The 25,222-nt window shown below is 36.2% G+C and overlaps 1 protein-coding gene and 1 long non-coding RNA gene across 5 annotated transcripts; one reads left to right on the top strand and one right to left on the bottom strand.

Moving 5' to 3' along the window:
- Positions 1–803: 803 nt before the first annotated feature.
- Positions 804–1,646, bottom strand: LOC104907004 (40S ribosomal protein S16). The gene has a single exon (XM_010695848.3). The coding sequence runs from the start codon at positions 1,468–1,470 to the stop codon at positions 1,027–1,029; it is 444 nt and encodes a 147-aa protein (XP_010694150.1). The 5' UTR covers positions 1,471–1,646; the 3' UTR covers positions 804–1,026.
- Positions 1,647–1,724: 78 nt separating this feature from the next.
- Positions 1,725–10,019, top strand: LOC104907003 (uncharacterized). 4 transcript variants are annotated; one of them, XR_007272671.2, is made up of 3 exons: positions 1,928–3,116; positions 3,394–3,455; positions 3,786–10,019. It is a non-coding gene; the product is annotated as an uncharacterized LOC104907003 (long non-coding RNA). The 4 variants fall into 4 exon arrangements; XR_007272670.2 differs by having other exon boundaries at positions 1,929–3,116; positions 3,394–3,428; XR_002041349.3 differs by having other exon boundaries at positions 1,725–3,428.
- The last annotated feature ends 15,203 nt before the right edge of the window (positions 10,020–25,222 follow it).

Genomic DNA, 25,222 nt, shown 5'->3' with positions numbered 1-25,222 from the left:
ACGTTTGACATCACTCATCCCACAATCTTATCCATCATTTCACTCACCCATGATCTTATTTTTATTCATTGTTAAGGGAATTTTTTTTAAGATTACATGCTTGATCTTATTTCTTGATCATTGGTAAGGATGCTCCGAGTACATCCCTTTGACCCCTTTTCCCTCTAATTACTAACATTAAACACACCATCTCTTTATGGTATTGAACTGTAACAATGAGAAATCCCCAAACCCAAATGTTGGGTGATTGAGAAAGCATTGTCATTCTAGCAACCCAATATTGAAGTATCCAACATACCATTCTCCCTCCACAAATTTAATGAACTGCAAAAATTTCCTATCACAATATTCATCAAACATATTAAACTTCCACCTACACGAATACAAAATCAATCCACAATATTGAATTATCAAGTATGGAGCGATTACTCAAATTCAAAAACAGAACATCAAAAATCAGGAGTGCAACAAAAGTTGTGGTTATTCCAAAATTTGAAGCTCAAAAACTTCAATCAAATAGGATCAAGAAAAAAGGCAGAGCAGTAGAAAAAGCAACAACTCCACCATTGCTGAAAGCTTTTAAAGAGAATTACTTGTATAACTACAATTTCCCACCTCTGTGTATACCCCATGAACCCCCGAATTCCCCCTCCCATCCCTATTGCATTCCCTGTCACTCACTCTCTATCATCCCTTAAGAAATTAAAACTGCTTAAAAGACAATTAACCCAACAAGCATTCAAAGAATTGGAAAAATTACACATAAAACTTGAAAGCAATCACTAAACATAAACATTCAGACATAAGAATAACAATAAGAATAAGATTGAACATGAGAAACTACTTCACATAATATATAATTCGAAACTCGAAACATTAAAGTACTTACTAAACCAAAAATTAGAGAGCTGATTACCATCTCTAAACCACTAAGAAGTAAGAATCCATACCATACCCTATCTGAAATCCTAAACAAGACACACAAAAAATGATAGAAAGAAAAAAGAGAGGTTTTGTTTGTGTTGTTCAACGGTAAGATTTCTGGAACCTAGCACGAGCACCACGTCCACCAAACTTCTTAGGCTCACAACGACGAGGATCAGCAACAAGTAAAGTACGATCATACCTGACTAAAATATCCTTGATCTCCTTCTTTTGTTGCTCATCAACGAATTTCTGGTAGTAAGCGACCAATGCTTTGGCGATGCTTTGTCGGATGGCATAGATCTGAGAAGTGTGACCTCCTCCTTTCACACGAATACGCATGTCGACACCATTGAATTTGGATCGACCAAGTAAAAGGATGGGCTCGAACACTTTGTAACGGAGGATCTCCGGTTGGACTAGCTCGATTGGGGTTCCGTTGATCTTGATTAGACCGCGACCGGTCTTGCAGTAGGTTACTGCGACTGCTGTTTTTTTGCGACCGAAACATTGCACTGAGTGGATTGGTGGGGGTGTCGCTGCCATGGTTATGGTTATTGGTTACGGTTTTTTGTTTTTCTCTCTGCTCTGTTAGTATATGCTTTGAGGCGCAAGAGTGATGAATATTATTAGGGGTTTGAGGGGGTGATGAGAGGGGAGAAATTAGGGTTTTTGTATGGCAACAGTTTCGAACTGGTTTAAGTGAAAGGGGTTTGGGCTTTTATTTTTGGTATGTATGTGTTCTTGTTGTATTACTCGTGTAGTCGTGTTGTGTTATATCCCGTAAAAAAAAAAAAAAGTGTTGTATGGGTTTTCTATTGTGTGCCCATGCGGCAATGGGCTCATAATGAAAATATAACTTACATGATTGCTACTTGCTAGAGACATCATCATTTTACTAAACACAATTTTTTAAAATACTTAAAATATCTTTTTTATTCAATTTAGACCTCTTTAATATAAGGTCGGGTTATGACCCTATAATATGGGGTCGGGTCATGATCCTATAATATAAGGTCGGGTCAAGGGCATTTTTTAGGGACTCGACCCAATTAAAATAGGGTCGGTCGTATAGATCTGACCCTAATAAGACATTAGCGGGTCGGATAAAAAAGGATCATTTGGATTTTATACAGTCTCTAACCTATCACCCTCATTTTGTCTAAAAACCCTAAATTCTTTTTCTCCTCTATTCTCTCTCCTCTCTTCTTCTTTCTTTCAAAACTTCTCCTGAGAATTGCAACGCCATAGCGGACAAACACGAGTTATTTAGTATTCTCTTCGATTTTTTTCTATCTACATTTTAGTATTCTCTTCGTTTTTTTTTCTCGATCTACTTTTTAGTATTCTCTTCAATTTTTTCGATCTACCTTTTAGTATTCTCTTCGATGTTTTTTTGATTTGTATTTACATGCTTGAAGTTCTGTTTTTTGGGTTTAGATTGAGTTCGGTTTATTCTGATTCCTTCCTTATTAGTGTTTTTTTTTCGGTTCTTCATTATTAATTCCCTGCTAGGGTTTTAAGCCTTAAACTGTTCTTCATATGGTTTTTTTGTGTTACAGGTCCATTGATTAAACACATCTTTTAATTTCTCAAATGGGTTTAGATTGAAGTCCCCAAAATCTACCCAATTAGGTATAAATTTATGTGTTGAACAGTTAAAGTTGGTCTTCAAGTTGAGTTTCAACAAGATGATGATGTTTTCTTTCAGAAATGTAATGATTGTCGCTCTAGTAATAATGGGGTTTGTGGGTCAAATGAATCCGACCCCAATAAATCCTTTTTTTGTTTTAGCGAATCAGTGTTTCCGCCATTGTTGATGCACCATAAGAAGAAGATTGCTACATTGTACTTTGTTTTTGTTATTATCCTATGTTTGTTATGTGAATTTGGGGTTACTTATTTCGGTTTCAGAATTTGGAAAATTGGTGGAAATTATAGCAGTGTATAGAAGATCCGATGACTGTTTTTCTACAGAATCATTATTCTACTTCTTTGCTTTCTCCAGTTTTTACCTACGAGGAGCTTGATTCGTCGACGAATAGATAACAATGTCCAATGTACTATAACAATCAGCTTTGTCCCTCTCTTCACCCATTGACTATGTCAACAAAAGTCATCATCATTATTCATTATTGATTATTCACCGAACAAGTTGATTACTAATTTCCACCATAAAGACAAGTACAATGGTAAATTAAGTTGATAAATTATTTTAACCCAATACGTAATTTTATTAATCGTGTACTTTTCCTTGAACTTTCAAGAGTTATAATCTCAAGCTATAAAAAAGAGGCTCAAAGCTGAGACTGATGTGCATTCACTTTCTCACTCCTTATATTTTGTACAAAGTGTGTTAATCCGCAACATTTTAAAAAATTTATTTTGGGAAATTGTTTGATGGTCGAATTGTTTGATCTCTTATTTGTACTCCAATTTTTCACGATTAATGGTGATTTATGTATGCAGGATTTATCATCATTATTTGTGCTGAGATTATCGAGGTATTGCACAGCTTACTTATGTGACATGTAAGAGTTGTTAATACGCATGGTTATTGATGGTCTCTTGAGCTATCTGTAGATGGCTGGTTCATAAGACGTATCGCACAACTTACTTATGTGACAATTAGTTTAGCTTGGTATATTGGAATAGTTTTACAGTGTGTGTGATTTTTGAGCTTGAGTAGCTAACACTTGCATTTAAACTTGGTACATGGAAAGGCCAAGTGCAGAACTAGTAATTAAATAATAAAAGGCAGTGAGTACTAACTTACTCATAAACTAAGCTATCTGCTAACATTATTAGAATTAATGCTTGAATTTTAATGTTAGATTCCGCCGTATTTGCTCTTTTTTTAGGTGGTAAACTTTACCATGGAAGCTACTTCAATGTCAACACCCGTGGAGCAGCACCCTGTGAAGGACCCTGGAGAGGATGTGTATGTTGAGTACACATCACCTCCTCCACAACAGAAGCAACAAAAGTCGAAGTGTGGATTGAGTTAGTGCAAGGAACGAATGAGGCAGGTGAGAAAATTGCAACCTATCCTTATTGTAATATAACTTTGGTTGCTAAGGGAAATAGTGGTACATCTCATTTAAAGAGACATTTAGAATGGTGTTTGCAGCGATCCGTCGGACTTGAAATGGGGGTGGGGGGGGTGTGTGAATGATGATGAAACTTTTAGGTTTGATATGAGTCAATTAAGGAAAGCTTTATTGCTGAAGGTGGACATTCTTTTTCTGTTGTTGAACAAAAGGGTTTTAAAGGATGATGTCTAAAGCTACGCCTCACTTTGTACTAGATAGGGAAATGGTGAAACATATGCTAGCAAAAAGTCTTGGACGAATTTGTTTTTCTACTGATTGTTGGAGTTCTTCACATTCTTGACAATACTATATTTGTATCACTGCCCATTTTGTTGATTCTCACTGGAAATTGCAAAAAAGACTTTCAAGATTTAGGGCTTTAAATCCTCCTTATGACGGTGAAAGTATTGTAAATGAGATTTTTCAGTTTTTGGTCCAATGATCACTAGAGATGAAGGTCCTTACATTTACTATTGATAATGCCACCTACAACGACACAATGTTAAGTAAGTTACGTGGTCGTCTTTATGAGAAAGGGTCTTTGGTTGGTGATGGTGCTTTTCTACACATTAGGTTTTGCGCTCATATAGTAAATTTAATTGTGAAAGCTGGTTTGGGTTGTATAAAAAGTATTTTGGATAAGATTAGAACACTTATGATGTTAATTCATAAATCTGCCACAAGGTCCAAGGAATTTTATGAGACTGCCCAAAAGAATTTTCATTTAGATGTTAAGAGGAAATTGAGTTTAAACATGAAAGTTAATTGGAATTCAACATACTAGATGATTGATAATGTCTTTTATTACAAAGATGTGTTTGTGCAATTAAGGTCAACAAATTATTCGTTTATGAGCCTTGTACCTTCTGAATCGGAGTGGAATAAGTTGAGTGTAATGCACAAGTTTTTGAAGGTTTTTTATGATGTGACATGCATGTTTTCTAGTGTCAATAATCCTACATCAAACTTATACTTTAGAGGGGCTTGCATGATTCATCTCCACTTACTTGAGGCAAGTACGAGTTCCCATGATTTTTTAAGAGAAATGGTAAACCCAATGTATGATAAATTTGATAAATATGGGGAAGAATATAACATTTACTTGTCTTGTGCGACTATTCTCGACCCAAGGTTTGAAGTCAAGTTTGTGGAGTATAGTTTTACCAAATTGTATGGGATTAAAGAGGCGAGAAGAAAGGTTGATCGTGTTTTGGATACTCTAAACAAATTATTTAATGAGTACAATGAGTCATTGGTATTCCTCCGCCTCCAAGTTTCACAGATGATGATAATATGTTTGGAGATTACCATAGTTTCACAGGGACAAATGCTAGAAGTCGGACAAGAAGGTCTCAACTTGACTTATATTTGGAGGAAGAAGGCCTTGGTATGGATTCAGAGTTGAATGTCTTGGAGTATTGGCATCAATGTGCTATTAGATAACCGATCCTCTTTGTTCTAGCAAGTGATTCGTTAACTATCCTTGTGAGCATATTGGCTTCCGAGTTTGCATTCAACATTTGAGGTAAGACCATATCCCCGTATCATAGCTCTTTACAGCCTAAGACCGTACAAGCCTTGGTATGTGTCCAAGATTGGCAACGTGCAGAAGGTGATATTTGGAGAGACTCAAAGGTCGATATTACAGAGGACGATGAGGCTTGCGATGATATTGGTGATGATATTGACGAAACGAGTCTTTTTTGTTTAAAGGTAAAGTATTGGTTACTCGTTTTTTTCTCGTACAATCACATCCCTTTCGACTTCTTATGTTTCTCCATGCAATATATCTGATGAATTATTTATATTGTTTGGCTTCAAATGATATGCATGAGGAACTGCACTTGGCACTTTTCACAAGTCCCTTGAATGGAAATCTTGTTGTAGCATGCATCGATGAACAAAGGAACCCAAGTGTAACAACCCAGATTCTCCCGACCAGCTTACAAAGGATTAAGCACAACGAAAGAGACTCTAGTCGAGATAACACGGACTATTACCATCACACTCACTGGACGACATCGAAGAGTGTGGAACTCAATTCTTAATCTATCAAATTAATTAACTACCACAACAATGTCTTGATTCTCAAACTCTATTCTCTTAGAATTCCTACAGAAAATCCGGCAAAGTTTCCTTTGAAAATATGACAACTCTAAAGCGAGAGATAATATGAACAGAGAATCAGGAGCACTAGCTAGCGATTCTTAAATGGGGAAATATATTATAGAAAATTACGATTAACTATTACAAGTCGAGGGTCCTCACTTTTGAAATCATATATAACACTACACTATCTCGTATCAGCTTCATCTCGAAAAAGGTTAACCCACGGTTTCAACTTGAAACATTTAAGAAAACTGCCACCCACCAAGTGACAGGCCACAAAAATGACAAAGCAACATACACATATCAGCAAAGCTGAGTACTAAACCCGTAAACAAGAGTAACACATGCTTTGGTGGCTTTTACTTGAAAACGACTCTCACACAATCAACATAAGTTCAACAATCACATCTATCAAAGCATGCTTAGCAACAATAATCTTGTTGAACATACATATTATATTTCTATCCAATTCTTCGGTGGATTTGAACCTACAACATAGCAAATAATCGAAGAACTCCAGAAATTTATCTCATCCTGAATGTCATCAATTTCAGTATAAACCAGTTCCAATTCATCTTCCATTTTGTCTAGGTTTATCACATATTCATTCATATTCATCACGATTTCATTTAGATTAAAATCATTTTCTAAAACATCAATAACATCCACATTCTCAATCTGCTGTAAATGGGAATCGGATTACCTTAGTTAGGTTTACTTCACTAGTGGAAAAATAAGGAAGGCTGCGCTAAAAAAGACCCTTAGGGCTGCGCTTTTTGACAGCAACCCTTTCAATAGCAGCCCTTCACTTTTTAAGTAGGGCTGCGCTTTACAAACGCAGGCCTTCACAATGAAGGGTTGCGCTTTTACCTAAAAAGCGTAACCCTTCAAGCTTCAAAGGGCTGCGTTTTTAGGTAAAAAGCGCAGCCCTTTTAGACCAGAAAAAAATGAAATAATATAGTTTGATAAAGCAGCAGCAACAACCAAAGGTGATGAATATCATACAACCAAAATAATGTAATATACAACTGAAATTAAATAACATATATAACAAAATAATGATTATTCCAGAAATCTTTGTGCTGAAATGAAAAAAAAAACAAACGGAAATAGAAAAAAAAAAGGAACGAAAATAAAGACAGATGTTAACAAAAAATGAACAAAAAATGAAAAAATAACCCTAAAATTATAGATCTGAAAATGAACTAATCTGAACAAATTTGAACATTAACGAAAATGAAAAAAAAATAACCCTAAAAAAATAAACTAATCTGAAAATGAACAAAAAATGAAAAAAATAAACGAAAATGAAAAACAAAAGCCCAAAATTATAGATCTGAAGTTGAAATCAAAACACTAACAAAGGCCACCGCCAAACTCATCGGAGGCGACGAACAAAGGCCGAAATAATGACGGCGGCCTTCGTGAAAGAAGAATATTGCGTTTCTTCGTGCTCTTTCTCTTTCCTCACAGCTTCATCAAATGACAAAGGCTCACCGGAAATACGCCTTAGACTCTCTCTTCGAAGTTCGAATTTCGTTACTGGTTGCTGCCGTTTCAGCGGGCTTTTCGTTTCTATATTCTCCGCCGTTTCGTTACTTCCATTCATAACTGGTTGAAGAAGAACAGTCGAACGCCCATGAAGGAGAGAGAGAATGAGATTGAGAGAATGAGGGAGGGAGGGTTGGAGAAAAAAAAACCCTAGCGCGCTTCTTTATTTTAAGCCCAATGCGATATATTCTTTTCAAAATAAAATAAAAAAAAAGCCCATGAAGGGCTGCGCTTGTCCCAAAAAATGCAGCCCTTCATTTAAAAGGGCTGCGTTTGACTAGAAAACGCAGCCCTTCTGTTTACAGTAGGGCTGCGTTTTTTTGTCAAGCGCAACCCTTTTTGTAAAGGGCTGCGCTTTTCTATAAAAACCTAGCCCTATAAGAAAGAAGGGCTGCGTAATGAAGAAAGCGCATCCCTTCTTTTTTTTTCCCCCTAGTGCTTCCAAATTGTTGGTCTCCTCAACTACCATGAATGGATTGCAACCATTCATTGAAGGTATGCCTAATTTCATATTGCATTTGCAATTGTTGTATAGATGATTTTGGTGTAACCACTTGACCAGTATCTAAACCAAAACACAAAGCTTCTACTCCCAAAATTTCATCCATCGAACTAGTACACAAAGCTTAAGAATCAAAAGTCGAACCTCTAGCTTTCTCTTTCTGCTTCCCGTGATTACTACCATGAATTTTCCCGCTAGATGATCTTGCCATGGCGACGGGGCACCATATGCTATCGTGCACCGAGAGAAAACGTGGGGAGAAGGCTACTCAAAGTTACCCCTACGATTATCGCTTTTTTTTATATGTATAGTTTATCAATTATCGTCGAGGTTTATGTGTTATGAATTCGATTACAGAGATAAAACACAGGATTAAAAAACATAAATTATTAAAATCAAAACTACCTAATCTATACTAATATATTAATAGGCGTGCGTAAACGAGGAACGGTGCCACGTGGCGCTCTCCCTAGGGAGTTTTAGTTCATGTAATCCATGTACAATAAAAAAATTAGATATTGCATAGTATAGGTGTTGATCTCATGACCTCAAGTTCATGTACTAAAGTTTTAACCACTAGACCAAGTTTTATTTGGTGTTATCATATCAAAGTACAATATTAATAAATGAAATTTTTCTTACTCGGGGCATAGCCCGGGCCTAATAACTAGTTTACTTTGTGATATTCTGCCAGTGTAGCCGCTGTGTATGACATTGACGTAAATTTAACAAGATTAATTTTCAAATTTGACCCACTAAAAATAAAACAGGTACTATATTAAGTACCATTTTCAATGATATGAACACAAAATATTTAAACGTTTCTAAATTGCATAAATGTGAACACATGATAAGATGATTAGTTGGGCCGCGCAATAATAAACATAAAACATTAGACCATAAGGCTCAAAGTCGTTGTTCGCTCGAAAAAAAAATCATATTTTGTGGCTACCACAGATTAATAAGAAAAAACTAGAATTGTTTGTGCTAATCCTTCCAGAATTGAACCGCCCGCCCCGGCTTATCAAGCTCTACAAGTCTCTATATAATAAACTACCAGCTTTACTATTCACTTACAAACCAGCTTTCCTTGTACCTACCTTGCAATGCCAAGAGGAAGAAAGTTCAATGGTGGAAGGGATCATATGTCAGATGCATCAAGGCAGAGTTACAGCCTTTCGGCTACAAATTCTGTGGGCAGCTATCGGAATATGGCACCTGAAGCTCACAGATTTAGCCAATCATTCACCTCCTCTCAGATCGCAAACCCTGGAGTAAGTACCAGCAACCCCCAAATAAGAACTGGCCAATCACCTAGCGTCACTCAGATTGCAAACGCTGGAGTAAGCCAGCTTTACAGTAGCAGCTCCACAACGTCTAGAGAATCACTAGGTGGCTCAGCGATCACAAACCCACAAGTAAGCCAGCGTAACACGACCGCAAGCACAATGACTGCTGGCCAATCACTCGATGGCTCAACGATCACAAACCCACAACTAACCAGTGATTATTTACCCAACCCCTATGCGGAGTTTGGGTCGGGCCAAGTTCGGGCCGGCCATAACCGAAGGGGTTGGGCAAATTAAGACCACAAGAATGGACCAGAAACCATCCGCTACAGACAATGAAATCCTTCTTAACCAATTGAGATATTTTAAAAGTTATTTTTGTTTTTCCGTTAATTCTCAAAACTCGTTATTTATCTCGAGTAGTAAGAGAGTTGTATTTCCACTTGCGCAGGCGCAACAGTTGTACTAGTTAATTATATTATAAACTAAATAAAACAGGAGGTACTTTTCTTTCTCTTATGAAAGATCCTTAATGAATGATTCCGATTTCTATGTTTTGCGTTGGATTATATGTAGCGAGAAATTCTTATTTCTCGCGCACCATTTGCAGGATCTTTGTTGTTTAGGTGTGCTGATGTTTACTTATTTGGTCTTACACTTTTGGACAAATGGTTTTTTTTTTTAAGATATTCATCAATTGTATTGGTTTAGCTATTTATTTGTTTTTAATATATTTACTCAACAAAATAATATAACATCAATTAAAGATACAATTCTCATAATGATATCTAAGGAGATAGAGAGCAACATGGAATTATCATGTATAGTATTAGATATCAAGTATTTCCTTGATAAATTTTGTCATAAGTATCAATTTAGTTCAACTAAGAGAAAAACAATGCATTTTCGCCAGGTACACTGAGTTTTACGAAAATGGACAGGATACCATCACAGTTTAAAAATGCACAAGGTGCCTCTAAGGTTTTGAAAAATACATTAATTTATTATGCTGTCAAGTTTCCGTCAACTTCGTTAAACATGAGAGAAAACTCATCCTATTTAACCCAATAAAACAATAATTAACTTAATTAATTACCTAAATAACTCAAATAAATCCTTAACTACTCCAAGTTAATTAAATCCCCACACACCTACCACCCGAGCCACCCCAACCGACCACGCCTCAAACTCCTACCCAGCCATCCACGTCCATCCATCACCACACTGAAAAAAACCTCTTCCTCTTCCCTGCCCCCATAGACCACCCCAGCCACCCGCACTACAAGAAATGACGATATCAACGACCACTTAGCACCGTCGTGGACACACTAAAAAATGGTCGGTGGAAACGTCAACGACGGTCATCGGTCGTTGACGGACAGACGTTTCATCGAGGTCGCTAATTTACTAATTTAGGAATCAACAACCATACAGACGTCGGTACCAATATCAACGACGATTTTCTTACATATCATCGACTGCTTAGAATACCAACCTTGGGAATCTATCACCACTACTATATAATTGACCTTAAGTAGTAGCATGTTTAGGTAACACTTTTTATGTTGTAGATGTTTTTAATATTTAAGTAACACTTTTGTAAAACTTTATCCATTTGTAACATTCAAGGTAACACTTCATATGATATGTACTCCCTCCGTCCCATAATACTCTTTACACTTTCCTTTTTTATCAGTCCCAGAATAATCTTCACACTTCTATTTTGGGATATGACCCACTATTATTATAATTATTTTACCTTTTAACTATTGGCCCACACTATCTCTCCTTCAAAAAAATAATACCATTCTTATTACCTACCAACTCTTACCATGACCCACATTCTCCCTCCTTAAATTAAAATGATACTACTTTTACTAACTACTAACACCTATCACATCTACTTTTCAATAAAATAACAATTGATAACCAAAAAATAACTTATCATCGAAAACTACGTCGTGTGATAAGTGTCTAGAGTATTCTAGGACACAGAGAGTAACATTTTATAGTAACGCTTCCAAACTAGTAACACTAAAAATATTATGATAAGTAACACTTTTAAAGTAGTAACATTATAAATTTTAAAATAAGTAACACTTCTACAATAGTAACACTAATAATTTTGAAATAGGTAACACTTTAAATCTTTCCTTCAATTAATTAGTTTTAGCACATTTGTTTTAGGTTATTAAAGTTAGAAAAAGAAAACACACTACTAATCCCAAATATATCTTTATTAATTAGCGTAATCCTTTGCCACCATGAACAATTAGAGGACAAAATTTAATAAAACCATTCTAATTTCTAATTCTCTTCCCTTTACAATTTAATTTCATCATCGCAGCCACTATCGCTTACCACCATAGACCACCCTCCATTCCCAATTTCACCCACCCGCGTCTTCTCTATACTACACCGACTAATCTATGATTCTGACATTGAGATTAGCACACATAAACGGAGAAACCACTGACTAATCTTCCCCAAGTGCAGAGCTCTCCGGTGAATGTTCATACTGCTTGGTCGTCTCCCTACAGGTTTTATGTCTCCTAATTTGCCAATTTCTTTTTTTCCTTGGAAATTTAGGAATAGAATGTATAATTTAGTGCTTTGAAGTTGTAGATCTATTCTTTGGGCTTTACTATAGAAGAATTGACAACAAGCTATTGGAATCGAGATCCCTCTCATCATTCTCCTTCGATCTACCATTTATGAGTTTTTTGTTCTGTTTGAATTTCTTTGTCGCCAATTAATTTCATCGAATTGAGGTTCATTCAACAATTAATTTTTGTTGAATTACTTGTAGGAAAAATTGTTTTAAATAAGTCAACCTTTGTACTGTCTTCCCATTTTAAGTATACCTTTTGATTATCCTTAATTGAGTTAGGCTTGTACGTTTATTTTCTTCTATTAAGTTTTAAGTTGTTTCACTAGTACAGAAAAGGCAATTTGCGTCGGATGTGAGGCGTCTATTTGCGTCGGACTCTGGTGCGACGCCAAAGCCATCGACGCAAATGACTCAGAAACGATCTGCGTCGTATGCGGAAACGACGCAAATGGTTTAGCTATGATACGTGTTAGTAGGTTACTTATGATACGTGTTACAATGTCCCACCCCCACTCTCGCCTGTATTAGAAGAAGGGACATTGTAACATGTATCATAAGTAACTTACTAAACAAGTTACAAATAAGTTAAAACTCAAGAAAAAAACAGACATACAAGCCTAACTCAATCAGTGATAATCAAAAGGTAGACTTAAAATGGGAAGACTGTGCAAAGGTTGACTTATTTAAAACAAATTTTCATTACTTTTGTCCAATTAGAAAACAAGTGACAAACAACAGTGAAAGAGATATTGTTCATGGAAACTGGATCAAGGTATTCATAATAGATGGGTTATTTGAAATTTTTTAGTATAATTTGATATAGTCGAATTTGGAAACTTGAAAAAGTTTTTTCTTTGTTTTTTTTTTTTGGGTGTTTATAATTTGAGAGGTAGAAGGAGAGGAGAGGGAGAGGGAGATGTTTTGAGTTTTGTGGGGGACGTTCATAGAAGATGGGAAGAAGATAGAAAGCGTGGTGTTTGTGTTTGGGAGAGAATGTATATATATATATATATATATATATATATATATAATATTACATACATATATACATATATATACATATATACATATATATATATATATATATATATATATATTATATATATATATACATATATATACCCCAAATAATTAGGAACATGGAACTGTTGATGGATCTCAGCATGACCCTGTGGAACTGTCGGAGCAAGGAAGAGCTTGAAATGCTTTGTTTTGAAAATACCTTACATGATTAGAAGTCCTATTGTTCTAATAAAAATTTCATTATAGTTGACTATATAAATATAGGTTGTAGGAACACCTGAATCATAAATTAAAAGATCGCGTGCATTCTACACTATTACCTTCATGCGAAGTATTATGTTTGGAAAATGCTGTAAAACTCTCACCAAAAACATTCATAGATCCATTATGATCTCCCTAATTAACACAAATGAACACATAAGGTGTTTTCGACCTAAAACTTTATGATCTTGAAACCATGTATACAATTTATGACCTCTACTGTTGATTTCATCTCCCTCTCTCTCTCCTCTCCTTCTACCTCTTAGACACCCAAAAAAAAAAGAAAAAAAACTTCTTCAAGTTTCAAAGTCTGACATTATATCAAATTACTCTAAAAAATTTCAATTAACCCATCTATTATGAATACCTTGATCCAGTTTCCATGAACAATATACACAAGGAATTGTGCTATGGCCCTAAACCCTAAACCCTAAACCTAAACATAATACTTTGCATGAAGGTAATAGTGTAGAATGTAATGAGATCATAAACATTATATTACAATTTACATGTTCAGACTAGCTTGTAGGAACGGGTATTAAAACAATATACACAATTCTTTAAGTGGATTGAGGGTGGTTCTGGCATGTTTAGAGTTGGTTATGCCAAAGAGTTTAAGGTTAACCAATTTGATTTTTATGATGTGTTTCAGTTTCCTCTACATGAGGGAAAGGATGTTGTGGATGTGTCTAGGGGAGCTAATGCGAGCAATCCGCATTTTGAGTTGAAAGCAAGCTAGAGGGATTATTTTGGAGTTTGTCGGGATAAAGAGAAGATTCCTATGTCTTTTGTTTATTCTGACTTAATTAGGTTAGTTGATGATGGGGATATTTTTAAAAAGTTGTATGTGTTATTTGCTTTTCCTTCTTTTTAAGCTCCATATGCAAATAACACACTAGATTTGAGGCTTGTGTTTGTTGTAAATGAGGTTCGCACAATTACTTGTTCATGGAATTATTTGGGGTATATTTAGCCTATATATATAGAGTCAACAACTTTTATGTTCTAATCTATGATCAACATTTGTTGATTGTAACATGGACCTAAAACTTTCAGACCTTTTCATAAATTAAAATGCTCTTTACATCTGAACCCTAAACCCTATTACGTTTTACTATCATCATTATACTCCACATGAGAGATTCCGGTTTACCCATCACTGACTTAGGCATCGGAGGGGCATTCCTCGGATCAACCCCCGAGGTTAGTTTACGAGTTCTATTTTGCAGGAAAAATATGACCACGGTAAGGAGTTTTAAATTAAAACTCCAAGTTTGATGATTTTTGCAGCAATGTAGGACTAGATCACAACTTCTCTGCTCCTAGGACCCCACAACAGGATGGTGTGATTGAGTGGAAAAATCGCACTCTGGAGGACATGGCTAGAACAATGCTCATAGCCTGCAATCTTCCAAAGAATTTTTGGACTGAGGAAGTCAACACAGCGTGCTATATCATCAACAGGGTCATGCTGAGACCCATCACCTTGAAAATGCAATTAGGGGCGTTTTTCATCATCCATTCAAACTATATATCCACATCACCCTCAATCTACTTAAAGAATTGTGTATATTGTTCTAATACTTGTTCCTACACTTTACTTTCATTTCTTTGGCCAATAGGACTTCTAGTTCATCTTCTGGGCAATCAACTTTTGCTCGCTTTGATCGTCACAGGCTGCGGACTTATAAGGGTACTGCTGACCCCGTAATTTTGGAGAACTGGCTTCGTGATATGGAGAAACTATTCGCTGCTACTAATTATCCTGTTGCTAAACGGGTACCTATCTGTTCCTACTATCTGAAAAGGGAAGCCGATAATTGGTGGAGCACTATCAAAGGTGCTTGTGTTGGTATTGAGTGGTCTCACACTATTACAAAAATAGCCAAAGAGACTACCTATAGGAGACCAGTTGAGGTTACTAACCCATTTCTTAAATATAGGAAACCATTGATTATCTAAAACCAGTCTCTTAAGTTTAACTTTTTGACTAATTAAAAAAGTTGTTGTGAAATAAGAGACTGCTTCCAAGTAAAACTGGTTTTCTTAAAATATTTTAATTTTTTAATTCAATTTTTTTCCAACATAATACATTATGATACTTGTATATTTTTCTTGTTGTGATATAGGAGATTACTTATAACTAGAACCGGTTTCCTTGAAATATTTTAATTTTAAAATAGTTACTCATACCAAATTCAAGCCTTACAACGGTTCAAAATTCAAACTTCCCGCCTTGACAAAATTTCCCCTCGAACAACTCCCACCCCATCCAATTAAAAAAATCTTCCAACTTTCCCCCACTTCTTCACTATCCCATATTATTCACACACTCTCTCTCTCTTTCTCTCTCCTATTTTATAACCTATTACTTCGCTTCACTTCTCCCTCTTTCTTCGTCGCGTTACTCATCTCTCTCTCCTCACTCAAGCTCTCATCAATGGCGAAACGAAAATCATCAATGAAGAAACCTTCTTCTTCTTTTGCTTCGTCGAAGAGTAAGAAATCTAAGGTAATTGAGAGCCGCTTGATTGAGCTCAAGCCTCTTCATACGATGCTCCAGAGTGTCCTGTTCTCCTCTAGGACCAGGCTAGCACTAGCCCTTCCCCCTCTCTCACGACATCCTCCCCTAAGAAAATAGGTGTGAGGCGCAGGCTCAGGCGGAGAATGAGGTTGTGGTAGTGGTAATACGTTCACATCATCATCATCATATAGATAGTTAGGTCGGTTAGGTGTAAACTTTGTACGGCCTTCTGAGTCACGCAAGAGGAAAAGTCTCCTCTTTTAGTGAGTCCAGTAGATGTGTCCAAGCTAAAGTATATCTGACCCATAAGTGAGCCGACCTAGGACTCCAATATAAGTCAAGTCAAACAGGTTAGGACCTACGACCGGAACATGAACCCTCTCGACAAAACCAACTATGGCAATAGCAAGATGGGTGATCAAACCAACCACGACATCCTCCCCAAACATTTGTAATCAGGCTCAGTTAATGGAGAAAGTGAGAATACAGAGCTTAGTTTTAACGAGGAGAGAGAAAATGAAGATTATGCTGAATCTCCGATGAGTTATGGCCAGACAATTCCTCGAAAATTGGTTAAAAATAAAGAAATGGACTTAGATTGCCTGAAGATTCTCTTCCGGCTGATGAAGGTAAGCAGCGGTGGCCTCATCGTTATCTTCCAAAGGTTTTATTTCTTGATTTTTGACAAACTACTTCATTTTGTTTTTGTAATTTTTTGATTTTTTTGTCTTCTTTGTGATTTAGGTTGGACAAGGATCAAAGACACCTAAATCGTATGTTTGAGATTTACGTTTATAATCTTATTAAAGTTTATGAAGATGTATTAAATTTGGATCTTGAAGTTTTGTTATCATCTCTTCTTCAATAATACGGTATTCCATTGCAGTGTAAACTAAAAACTGAAATTCGGCGTAATTTCAGGTTTTTTTGGAGGGTCGCAGCTCAAGACTACCGTGGGAAGAGAAAGTTGGTGAAGATGGGCTCCAAAACCGTCCTTGGTGCTACGAGAGCAAGCTGACTGTCCTCTTATTATTTAAATAATCACTTATTCGCAAGACATAATTGACAAGCTAAAAGATATGTGGGTGAGTTATTTAAATAATCAAACACAAGATGATGGAGATTGAAGACGACGGTCTAGCTCTTGTACATATTTATTTGATTATTTTAGAATTTTAGCTTTAGTAGCTAGCATTAGATTATAGAAACTTCATTTTAAGACATTGTTAGAAGAAATTGATGCTTTGAATAGAATTGCTTTTGTATATAAATTAAACGTAGCAAATATTTTTTTGACAGGATGAATAAAGCAAGCAAGAATGTATGTTTAATAATATTATTGTGGCTATTTATAAATTGTTATACAAACCTATCAAAAAAAATTAAAAAAAAGCGTATATACAAGGAGCCGCAAATACATGATAATGTATGTATATTGCAACATTTTACTTAAAAAGGCGTATAATAAACCTAAGAAACCGATTGTCGTCAATAAATGGTTTCAACGTATAATACCCGAGTGTACCTACCACCGTTGCCCACCCCATATCGAGGATATACCATCTACTTTTGATGCTCCCCCTCCCCCATATTTTGTTGCTCCTCCTTGTTTTGATTTTTAAGAGATGATGAGCATGCTCCAGGGGATGGAGACTGGAATTATTGCCAACACATCGACCATCCAGGGCATCATTCAGCAGGTTGATGCCAATTCTGCAGCTCTCCAGAGCATCAGTCAGCGTGTCGATACATTGGCCAATGAACAACACCTGGCTATGTATCCTATGTATGACAAATACTGCCGCCTTCATCGGATTGCTGAACATGATGCGCACCCATCTTGGTAGACTTGGAACCCGAGTTACAGTTAGCCGGGATCCAGTAGTAGGGGCGGCGGAGGTGAGGACGACGATGGTGGTGATACCTTCATGGATGACTGATATCCATGTCACTCCTTCCCCTTGTTGTAATGCGGTCATTGCCAAGTTCAGCTTGGGGGAGGATTTGTGTAAGTACTACTCTCACTTTTACTTCTTTTTAGGTTAGTTTTACTTCTTTTTAGGTTACTTAAGTTAGTTTAATTGCTTTTAAAAAAATGCAAAAACCCAAAAAAATGAAATATTGCTGGAAAAAAACCAAAAATACAAGTTGAATATGAATAGATTGATTCCTTTCTTGTGCCCAGAACTTTGCTTTGAAAAATGATTTAACTCATTATATTGGATAGTTGGGCATTTGTGATTGAGATGTTGTGATGTGATCTCTGATTGCCTTGATTTTGAGTAGATTTTGATGATAAAGCGCCTACCTTAACTGCATGCTTGAATTGGTTACACTGTAATGATTCATTCTAGCCTTCGGATGTATATCTATGTCCGTTCTATCCTTGTATGTTAGTTCCTCGTAGCATTCTTTTCTTGATTTTGGCATTGTACTCGTTGATTTCTGATGACTTTGGACATGTGTTGTGATAGAGGCGTTCATTTTTTGGATTTTTTAGCCTCAAAGTTGTTAAATGAATCATTTTTCCCTCTTAGCCCCGCTGAGCCTAATGACTTTTTGGATCTATACTAAGCCACATTACACTCCTTGAGCCTTCAATAATTATTTACACAAGCCTAGCTTGGGGAAGCATTTGTTAGGTTGTACTATATTGTGTGGTTGATTCCATGGGTTGGTTGGAAAATAGTGTTTTGTTGATACAAAGTAAAGTGAAATAAAAGAAAAATAAATAAAAATAACACATGAAAAATCTCCATGATTTCCATTCATTAAGTTTCTACAATTTATGATTCATGAAAAATTGTTGAAAACTTATGGAATGAGATAAGTGTTGGTTGGTTCGTAAAATTCAAAGTTGGATATTATTTAGGTCATGTTGTTGAGGCCATGGGAGTTGTTTTGACCACATCTAGTCCTACTAGTGTTTTTGCTCCTCTTTTCTTGGCTTTTCCACCACATTTCTCAAATAATTTTTGTACCTTTACCCGAGCCCCATTACAACCCTGAGAAAGACCTTTTGAACACGTGTTTGATTGTTTATTATAATAATATAGAGTCAATATGCCAAAGTTGAAGATTAAGTTTGTTATTTAAGTCGACTAGGTTAGGATGAGCGATATTATACCTTTCTAAACACATGAGAGTGTGAGCGGTAAGGGATATTATGGTTGGGTTGATGAGCGATTGGGCACACTTTATGCTTGCCACAAAATCGAGAGGAGTGACACCTCGGTGAGCACCTTTTCATGATTCGCATGTTATGTAGGGCAGCTATGTCTGACGGATTACTTAGGTGATTGGTGGTTAGGGTGATCTAAGCAACTGAACTTGAATCTTGCTTGCTTGAAGGGTTTTGAGTTGAAAATGTTTGAGTTTGAATTTCATATTTGAAGGGTGAAAAAGCAATTATTCATATTCATGTTATGCTTTGCTTAGGGACAAGCAAATGTTTAGCTTGGGGGAGTTTGATGTTATGATTTTATATAGAGTTTCCCCCCCCTACTTATATGCTAAAAGGGATGCTTATGGTGCTCTTAGGAGCCATTTTTGTACTAACATTCTCTATCTAGTTATGGTTTGTTGTTTTGTGTTGAATTGCAGGTTTTAGGGAAACTATTCCCTACTTTATATCTATTATATGACCGCTATACTGGATTGGAGAGGTTTGATGTTGAGTCCCGAGGTCCCAAGGTCTCGAGGACGCTTTCCAGGACGCTTGAGTAAAAAGAAGAGCTGAAGATTTGGCACTTGAAGCCAAGAAACGAGGAAAGAATGTTGGGCCTGATCAAATCGGGCGATACAGCTCGATCGAGAGCCAAAGAGACACAAATAACTTTTGTTGTGGCCTGATCAGGCATTCAAGCCCTGTCGTAATTCATTGTTGACGCCCTATCGGACGATTTGGCCCGACTTCATCGTGCGCCCATGGAAATTTCTGTTGCACCACTACTGAGATAACAGACGGTCCGATGACATCGGTCGCTTGTGTTTCTATGCTGATTCTCGTGCTTTGAAGCCCGATTGGGTCGGGCGTAGTTGGCCTGATCGAGCGACGACCTGCCACGCGCTTTTTAATGAATTTATGGCTAGTGTTTAAGACTTTTTCCTATTGGTTTTAGGACTTGTATAATAGAAAAATTAGAATTTCTATTATTCATCTTAGTGTTAACATTAGTTTTATCTAGAGAGTGATTTAAGAACCCTAGTTTATTGCTCTTTGCTTTCAATTTAACAACAAACATTTGGCTTATTTATAAGTTCAATACAATTCTTCAATTTGGTAATCTTTCTTTATTACTTTCTTTATTGTTGATTAGATTACTTTCTTAGTTATTTGCAATGTTTCAAAGTATGAGTTTTTATATTGATTTTGTTATTGCTTTCATAATTATGAGTGAGTAGTTTTATTTCTTGGATTATGGGGATCTATGTATGCAATGAAGGATTAATAGCTAAGTCTAATTGCCTTGTATTTAAATTGTTTGTTGTGGTTGAATAATTCATGCTAGATTTATAAGTTAGGCCTGATTTATATTTCTAATATCGCAATATCGAATCTACTTTGAGAGGAAAGATACCGTATAGGCTTTCAATCATTAGGCAAACTGGCCCTTGACCATGCGAGCACAACTAGGTGATCTTTGAGGGAGGTAATGTTCGAGAGAAATTACACGTGCCCTAGATAATTTGACTTATTAGGTGGTTCTTATTCGTCCCTGATTTCCCGAATTTTATGCATAGTGATCCATAATCCTAGTACTATATTAATTGATTTATACCTTCGTGTTTAATTCTATTATTTGCTTAGTTTAGTAACACAACCATCTTCATCTGATATTGTTTGTATAATATTAGAGTTCAGATTTGATAATATAACTTTCTCCCTATAGATTCGATCCTGACTTCCCTGACTACTAGTTAGTGGACCTTAACTTATTTCTGATTAGGTGATACGACTTTAGCCTGTCAACCACCTCATCAGACCATTCTCATGCAACTAGCATGCTGATCCCACCCTAATTTTCATGGCAGATTAGACGATGTTTTGACAAATTTGGTATAATTCCAGGACACGAAAACCGACGTATTAATTATAGTGACAGTTTAGGATGCACTAAATTAAAGACTCACCAATTGATACCAAGTGTTGACTCGAACAAATGGTCCAAAAACCAATTTGCATGGGACGAAAAGATTGTGTGTCACGCAACAGATGCGTGCGGCACACAACAGATGTGCGCGGCAAGCGGGCTATGCATCAGGCACGGGAACGTTGCGCCAGACATAACTTAATGCGTTTGGCGCAATGCTCTACGACATGCAAATTGGTAAATTGACGAATGTTTGTGCGAAAACGACGATTATTGTTTTTTTTAGACGCAATTTGTGTTATTTTTAGGTGCTATACATATCAACATGTGAATAAAATATGATCAGGAAAGAATTGGGAGCATACATAAATGTCAAGTAACATGGATGTTGAAGTTCTTAACCTAAAGTCCAATTCTACATTGAATTATTGGTCATGTTTAGGTTAAGGCTGAAAGGGTCCATGACTAAGAGATTGATCCCAGCTTCGTACCCCCTACTTAAAGAGGTGGCCACGTGTAAGACACACTCCAGTATCAAGTCATGAACAAGAGAATACTGCCATGGTTGGGTAAGTTTGCTTATGACTAAGATCTAACATTATCGCTCATGAAGCTTTTTGGAAGGACAAAGTGCAAACCCCCTGGGGTGACCTCACACATAAAACATGTGTTAATGAGGCAAGGTAGATTGTCCTTATAGTGGCTGAACAATAGTGATGCATATGCAAAACTATATATTATTCAAAGGAAAAACAATAAAAATGAATCGTAGTTTTTGAGTTTCACCCACTTATTTTTAAAAAATAATTTTTTAAAAAATCCTACCCAGTGATGTCGCCAAATTGTAGGCGTGGATTTTTCAATTCCTTTAATGCCTACACAAGGTGCGAGGGTGTTTTTTTGACCATCCCAATGTTATGATTTTATTAAAAATATGTTTTTGAAGTCGGTAACAATTCTTTAAAGGAATAATCATAAACCTGATTGGATATTGAAACGGAAGAGACATCTTAGGGACTTATCTAATGTAGATTTTTCCGTCATGAGTCTATATATGCTTAGGAACCAAAAAATTTAGTACAGGGGTGAGGGTGTAGTCAGGAACTATATTGTCCATTGTTGGCATCTACTAAATACCGATTCATTACAGATATTATGTAGAAGAATAATCAAATAACGTTTTAAGAACCCTAAAAATAATTAATCTAAGTTGCTTCAAGAAACACAAAAAAAGACTAATTATTTAGTGTAATGTTATTATGCAAATATATTACAAGGTTCCTAACATGTTGTCTAATTTATCTGAATTAATTATTACAATTCTTTAGGTCTTGTTTTAGCAATAAATAACATGTGGGTGAAAAGCAACAAAACATGCATAGAACAATCATATAATAACATGAATATTATAAATAGAAACATGAGAAAAAGAGGTTAGAATCTACAAAGAGACGTGATTATTACTTTTTAAAAAATCAACATTAGGACAAGAAACGGTTAGTAACTTCAATAAAATAAAATATAATTATTCAAGTCTCCTCAGGATTATACCTACGTGGTTTAGATTTGATAGTGTAATGACCTTCAGGCGAAGCAGTATTGGAACTAGGAATATAATATGAATAGAAATACGAATAGATTTGAAAGATTGAAAGTGTTTGAGTGTTTTAGTATTCGGAATGTACTTTGGAGTATTCGAGAGAATTTGCGTTCGTAAAATAATAGTTCTAATTTGCCTTTGATTCGAGAAATCAACCCGTATTTATAGCCAAACAAAAATGTGCGCTCCACGCAAGCCCTGCGCAAGGCACATGCCTACGTGGCAGGCGTAAGGACTTGCATTAGGCGCAGATTGGCGTGCCTGACGTGGTTCATCTAGTCAAAAAGTTACACGTGGAAACGCATTATCGAAAAGATAAAGAAGTATCTTGCGTCTCACACAAGACTTGCGTCAGTTGCAGGACTCTGTGTGAATCACAAGTACACGGGTCAGGCCCTCATTGGTGCGCCTAATACGATCTGAACAATGTGTTGGACGCACGTGGCATGCTAAGCGTAGCTGCCTCGTCCGGCGCATATTCCATTAATATTCGTTTTTATTTTACGCATGCTTTTAAGATGCCATTTTTATCCCTAAAAATTCGGAGATCGAATTTTACGGGTTGAAAATATGATTTATGTTCTAAAGATAAAAAAAATTACGAAAATATTTATTAAACAATAAATATTCAATCGAGCTTTAAAAATGGACTTAAAATATTTTATGGGTTTAATTTGTAATTAATCATCATGGATAATTAATTGAGCTCTTATAATGTCATTTCAAAACACATATGGCCTGGTTATTCGGACTTCTCCTCCATTGGGTTGTGCCAACTAATACCGCAGTATGTTTCATCATTGGACTCTTACATGGGGAGACACGATTATGTGTCTACAATTTCCTTTTAACTGAAAGTTTTGAAATAACGGTTTTAGAATCAGAGGAACCCACTAGCTACGAAGATACTTTGAAGAGTCAAGACTCCAAAAAATGGCTTGAGGCCATGAAATCTGAAATGCATTCCATATCTCAAAATCAATTATGGGACTTGGTTGATTTGCCTGATGGGGTGAAACCCATTGGATGCAAATAGATTTTCATGTTCAAAACAGATAAGGATGGAAGCATTAGTGTTTTAAAGCAAGGTTGGTGGCGAAAGTTTCAAACAAATTAATGGTATTGATTATGATGAAAGATTCTCATTAGTAGCCATGCTGGAATCCATTAGGATAATCCTTGCGATTGCTGCCTTTCATGAATATAAAGTATGAGAGATGGATGTTATAACCGCTTTATTTATTGAATGGGTTATTAAGAGGATGTATACATGACACAAGCTTATGGTTTTGAAGATACATAAAATCCTGGGAGGGTATGCAATTTTAAGTTCATTTATGGACTAAAGCAAGCATCAAGGAGTTGGAACCTCAGATTTGATGAGACAATCAAGAAATCTGGCTTTCTTAGAAATGAAGAGGAATCTTGTGTATACAAGAAGTTAAGTGGGAGTAGTATTACTTTTCTGGTCTTGTATGTGGATGACATACTTCTCACAGAAAATGATAAAACCATGCTTGAGTCAATCAATGAATGGCTTAAAAATTCTATGAATGATCTAGGAGAGGTAGAGTACATATTGGGAATAATGATCTATAGAGATAGATCAAAAAGGCTGATTGGACTTAGTCAAGAGACGTATATTGATAAGGTCAAGCGTATGCGTAATGTTCCCTATGCTTTTTCAGTACTAGGATCCATTATGTATGCCATAATATGAACTCGATCGTATGTTGCATATGCTTTGAGTATATGCAGCAAATACCAGTCAAATCCAGGAGATGCGTAGTGGATGGAAGCGAAAAACATCCTTAAGTACTTGCGAAGGACTAAGGATAATTGTTGGTTAATGGTGGAGATGATGAGGTTGTTACTGGATACTCTGATTCAAGCTTCTAGAGTGAAAAAGATCATTTTCGATCCTACTATGGTTTCATATTTTCTCTAAACGGAGGAGCTATGAGCTGGAAGAGCTCTAAAAAGCAGAGTACCATCGTGGATACTACAACAGAGGTTGAGTATATTGATGCAACAGATGCATCAAAGGAAGTTGTTTGGATCAAAAAAAGTTCATTAGTGACCTTGGTTGAGTTCCTAGCATGAGAATGGCATTGAGTTGTATTGTGACAACAATGGCGCCATAGCTCAGTCTAAGGACCCTAGATCGCATCAAAAAAAGTCCAAACATGTGCTATGGAAATTCCAGCTTATTCGAGATATCGTTAGAAGAGAGGATGTGAAAGTAAGCAAGGTTTATACTGAGGATAATGTAGTAGATCCTCTTACTAAATCACTAGCCCAACTTAAGCATGAGTGTCATACTAGGTCTTTGGGGATTAAGCGTATGGGAGAATGGCTTTAGGTTGTTTACTTCATATTTACATTGTGAAGACATTTACTATGTTTTGAATGTTTATCAATAAAAATTCGTGTCTTATTTAATAGTTTGATTTATGTTAGTCTAGTATTAACACTAGATCAACTACAAGGGGGGGTCGGTGAATTGTAGTTGGGGAGATTTTCAAGCTTTTTGCGGAATTAAAACAAAGTCGAAATTAGAAAGAGACAAGCACAAGAAATTAGAAAGAGACAAGCACACGAGATTTTTACAAGGAAAACTTCCTAGTCCCAAAAGGAAGAAAA

The sequence above is a fragment of the Beta vulgaris genome, chromosome 3, assembly GCF_026745355.1.
Source record: "Beta vulgaris subsp. vulgaris cultivar EL10 chromosome 3, EL10.2, whole genome shotgun sequence".
Taxonomy (NCBI): Eukaryota; Viridiplantae; Streptophyta; class Magnoliopsida; order Caryophyllales; family Amaranthaceae; genus Beta; species Beta vulgaris.
The sequence above is the reverse complement of the archived record's forward strand: the minus strand, read 5'-3'. Positions and strand labels throughout refer to the sequence as shown.

Coding starts and splice junctions, on each gene's coding strand:
- LOC104907004 (XM_010695848.3), bottom strand. CDS start 1,470: ATGGCAGCGACACCCCCACCAATCCACTCAGTGCAATGTTTCGGTCGC.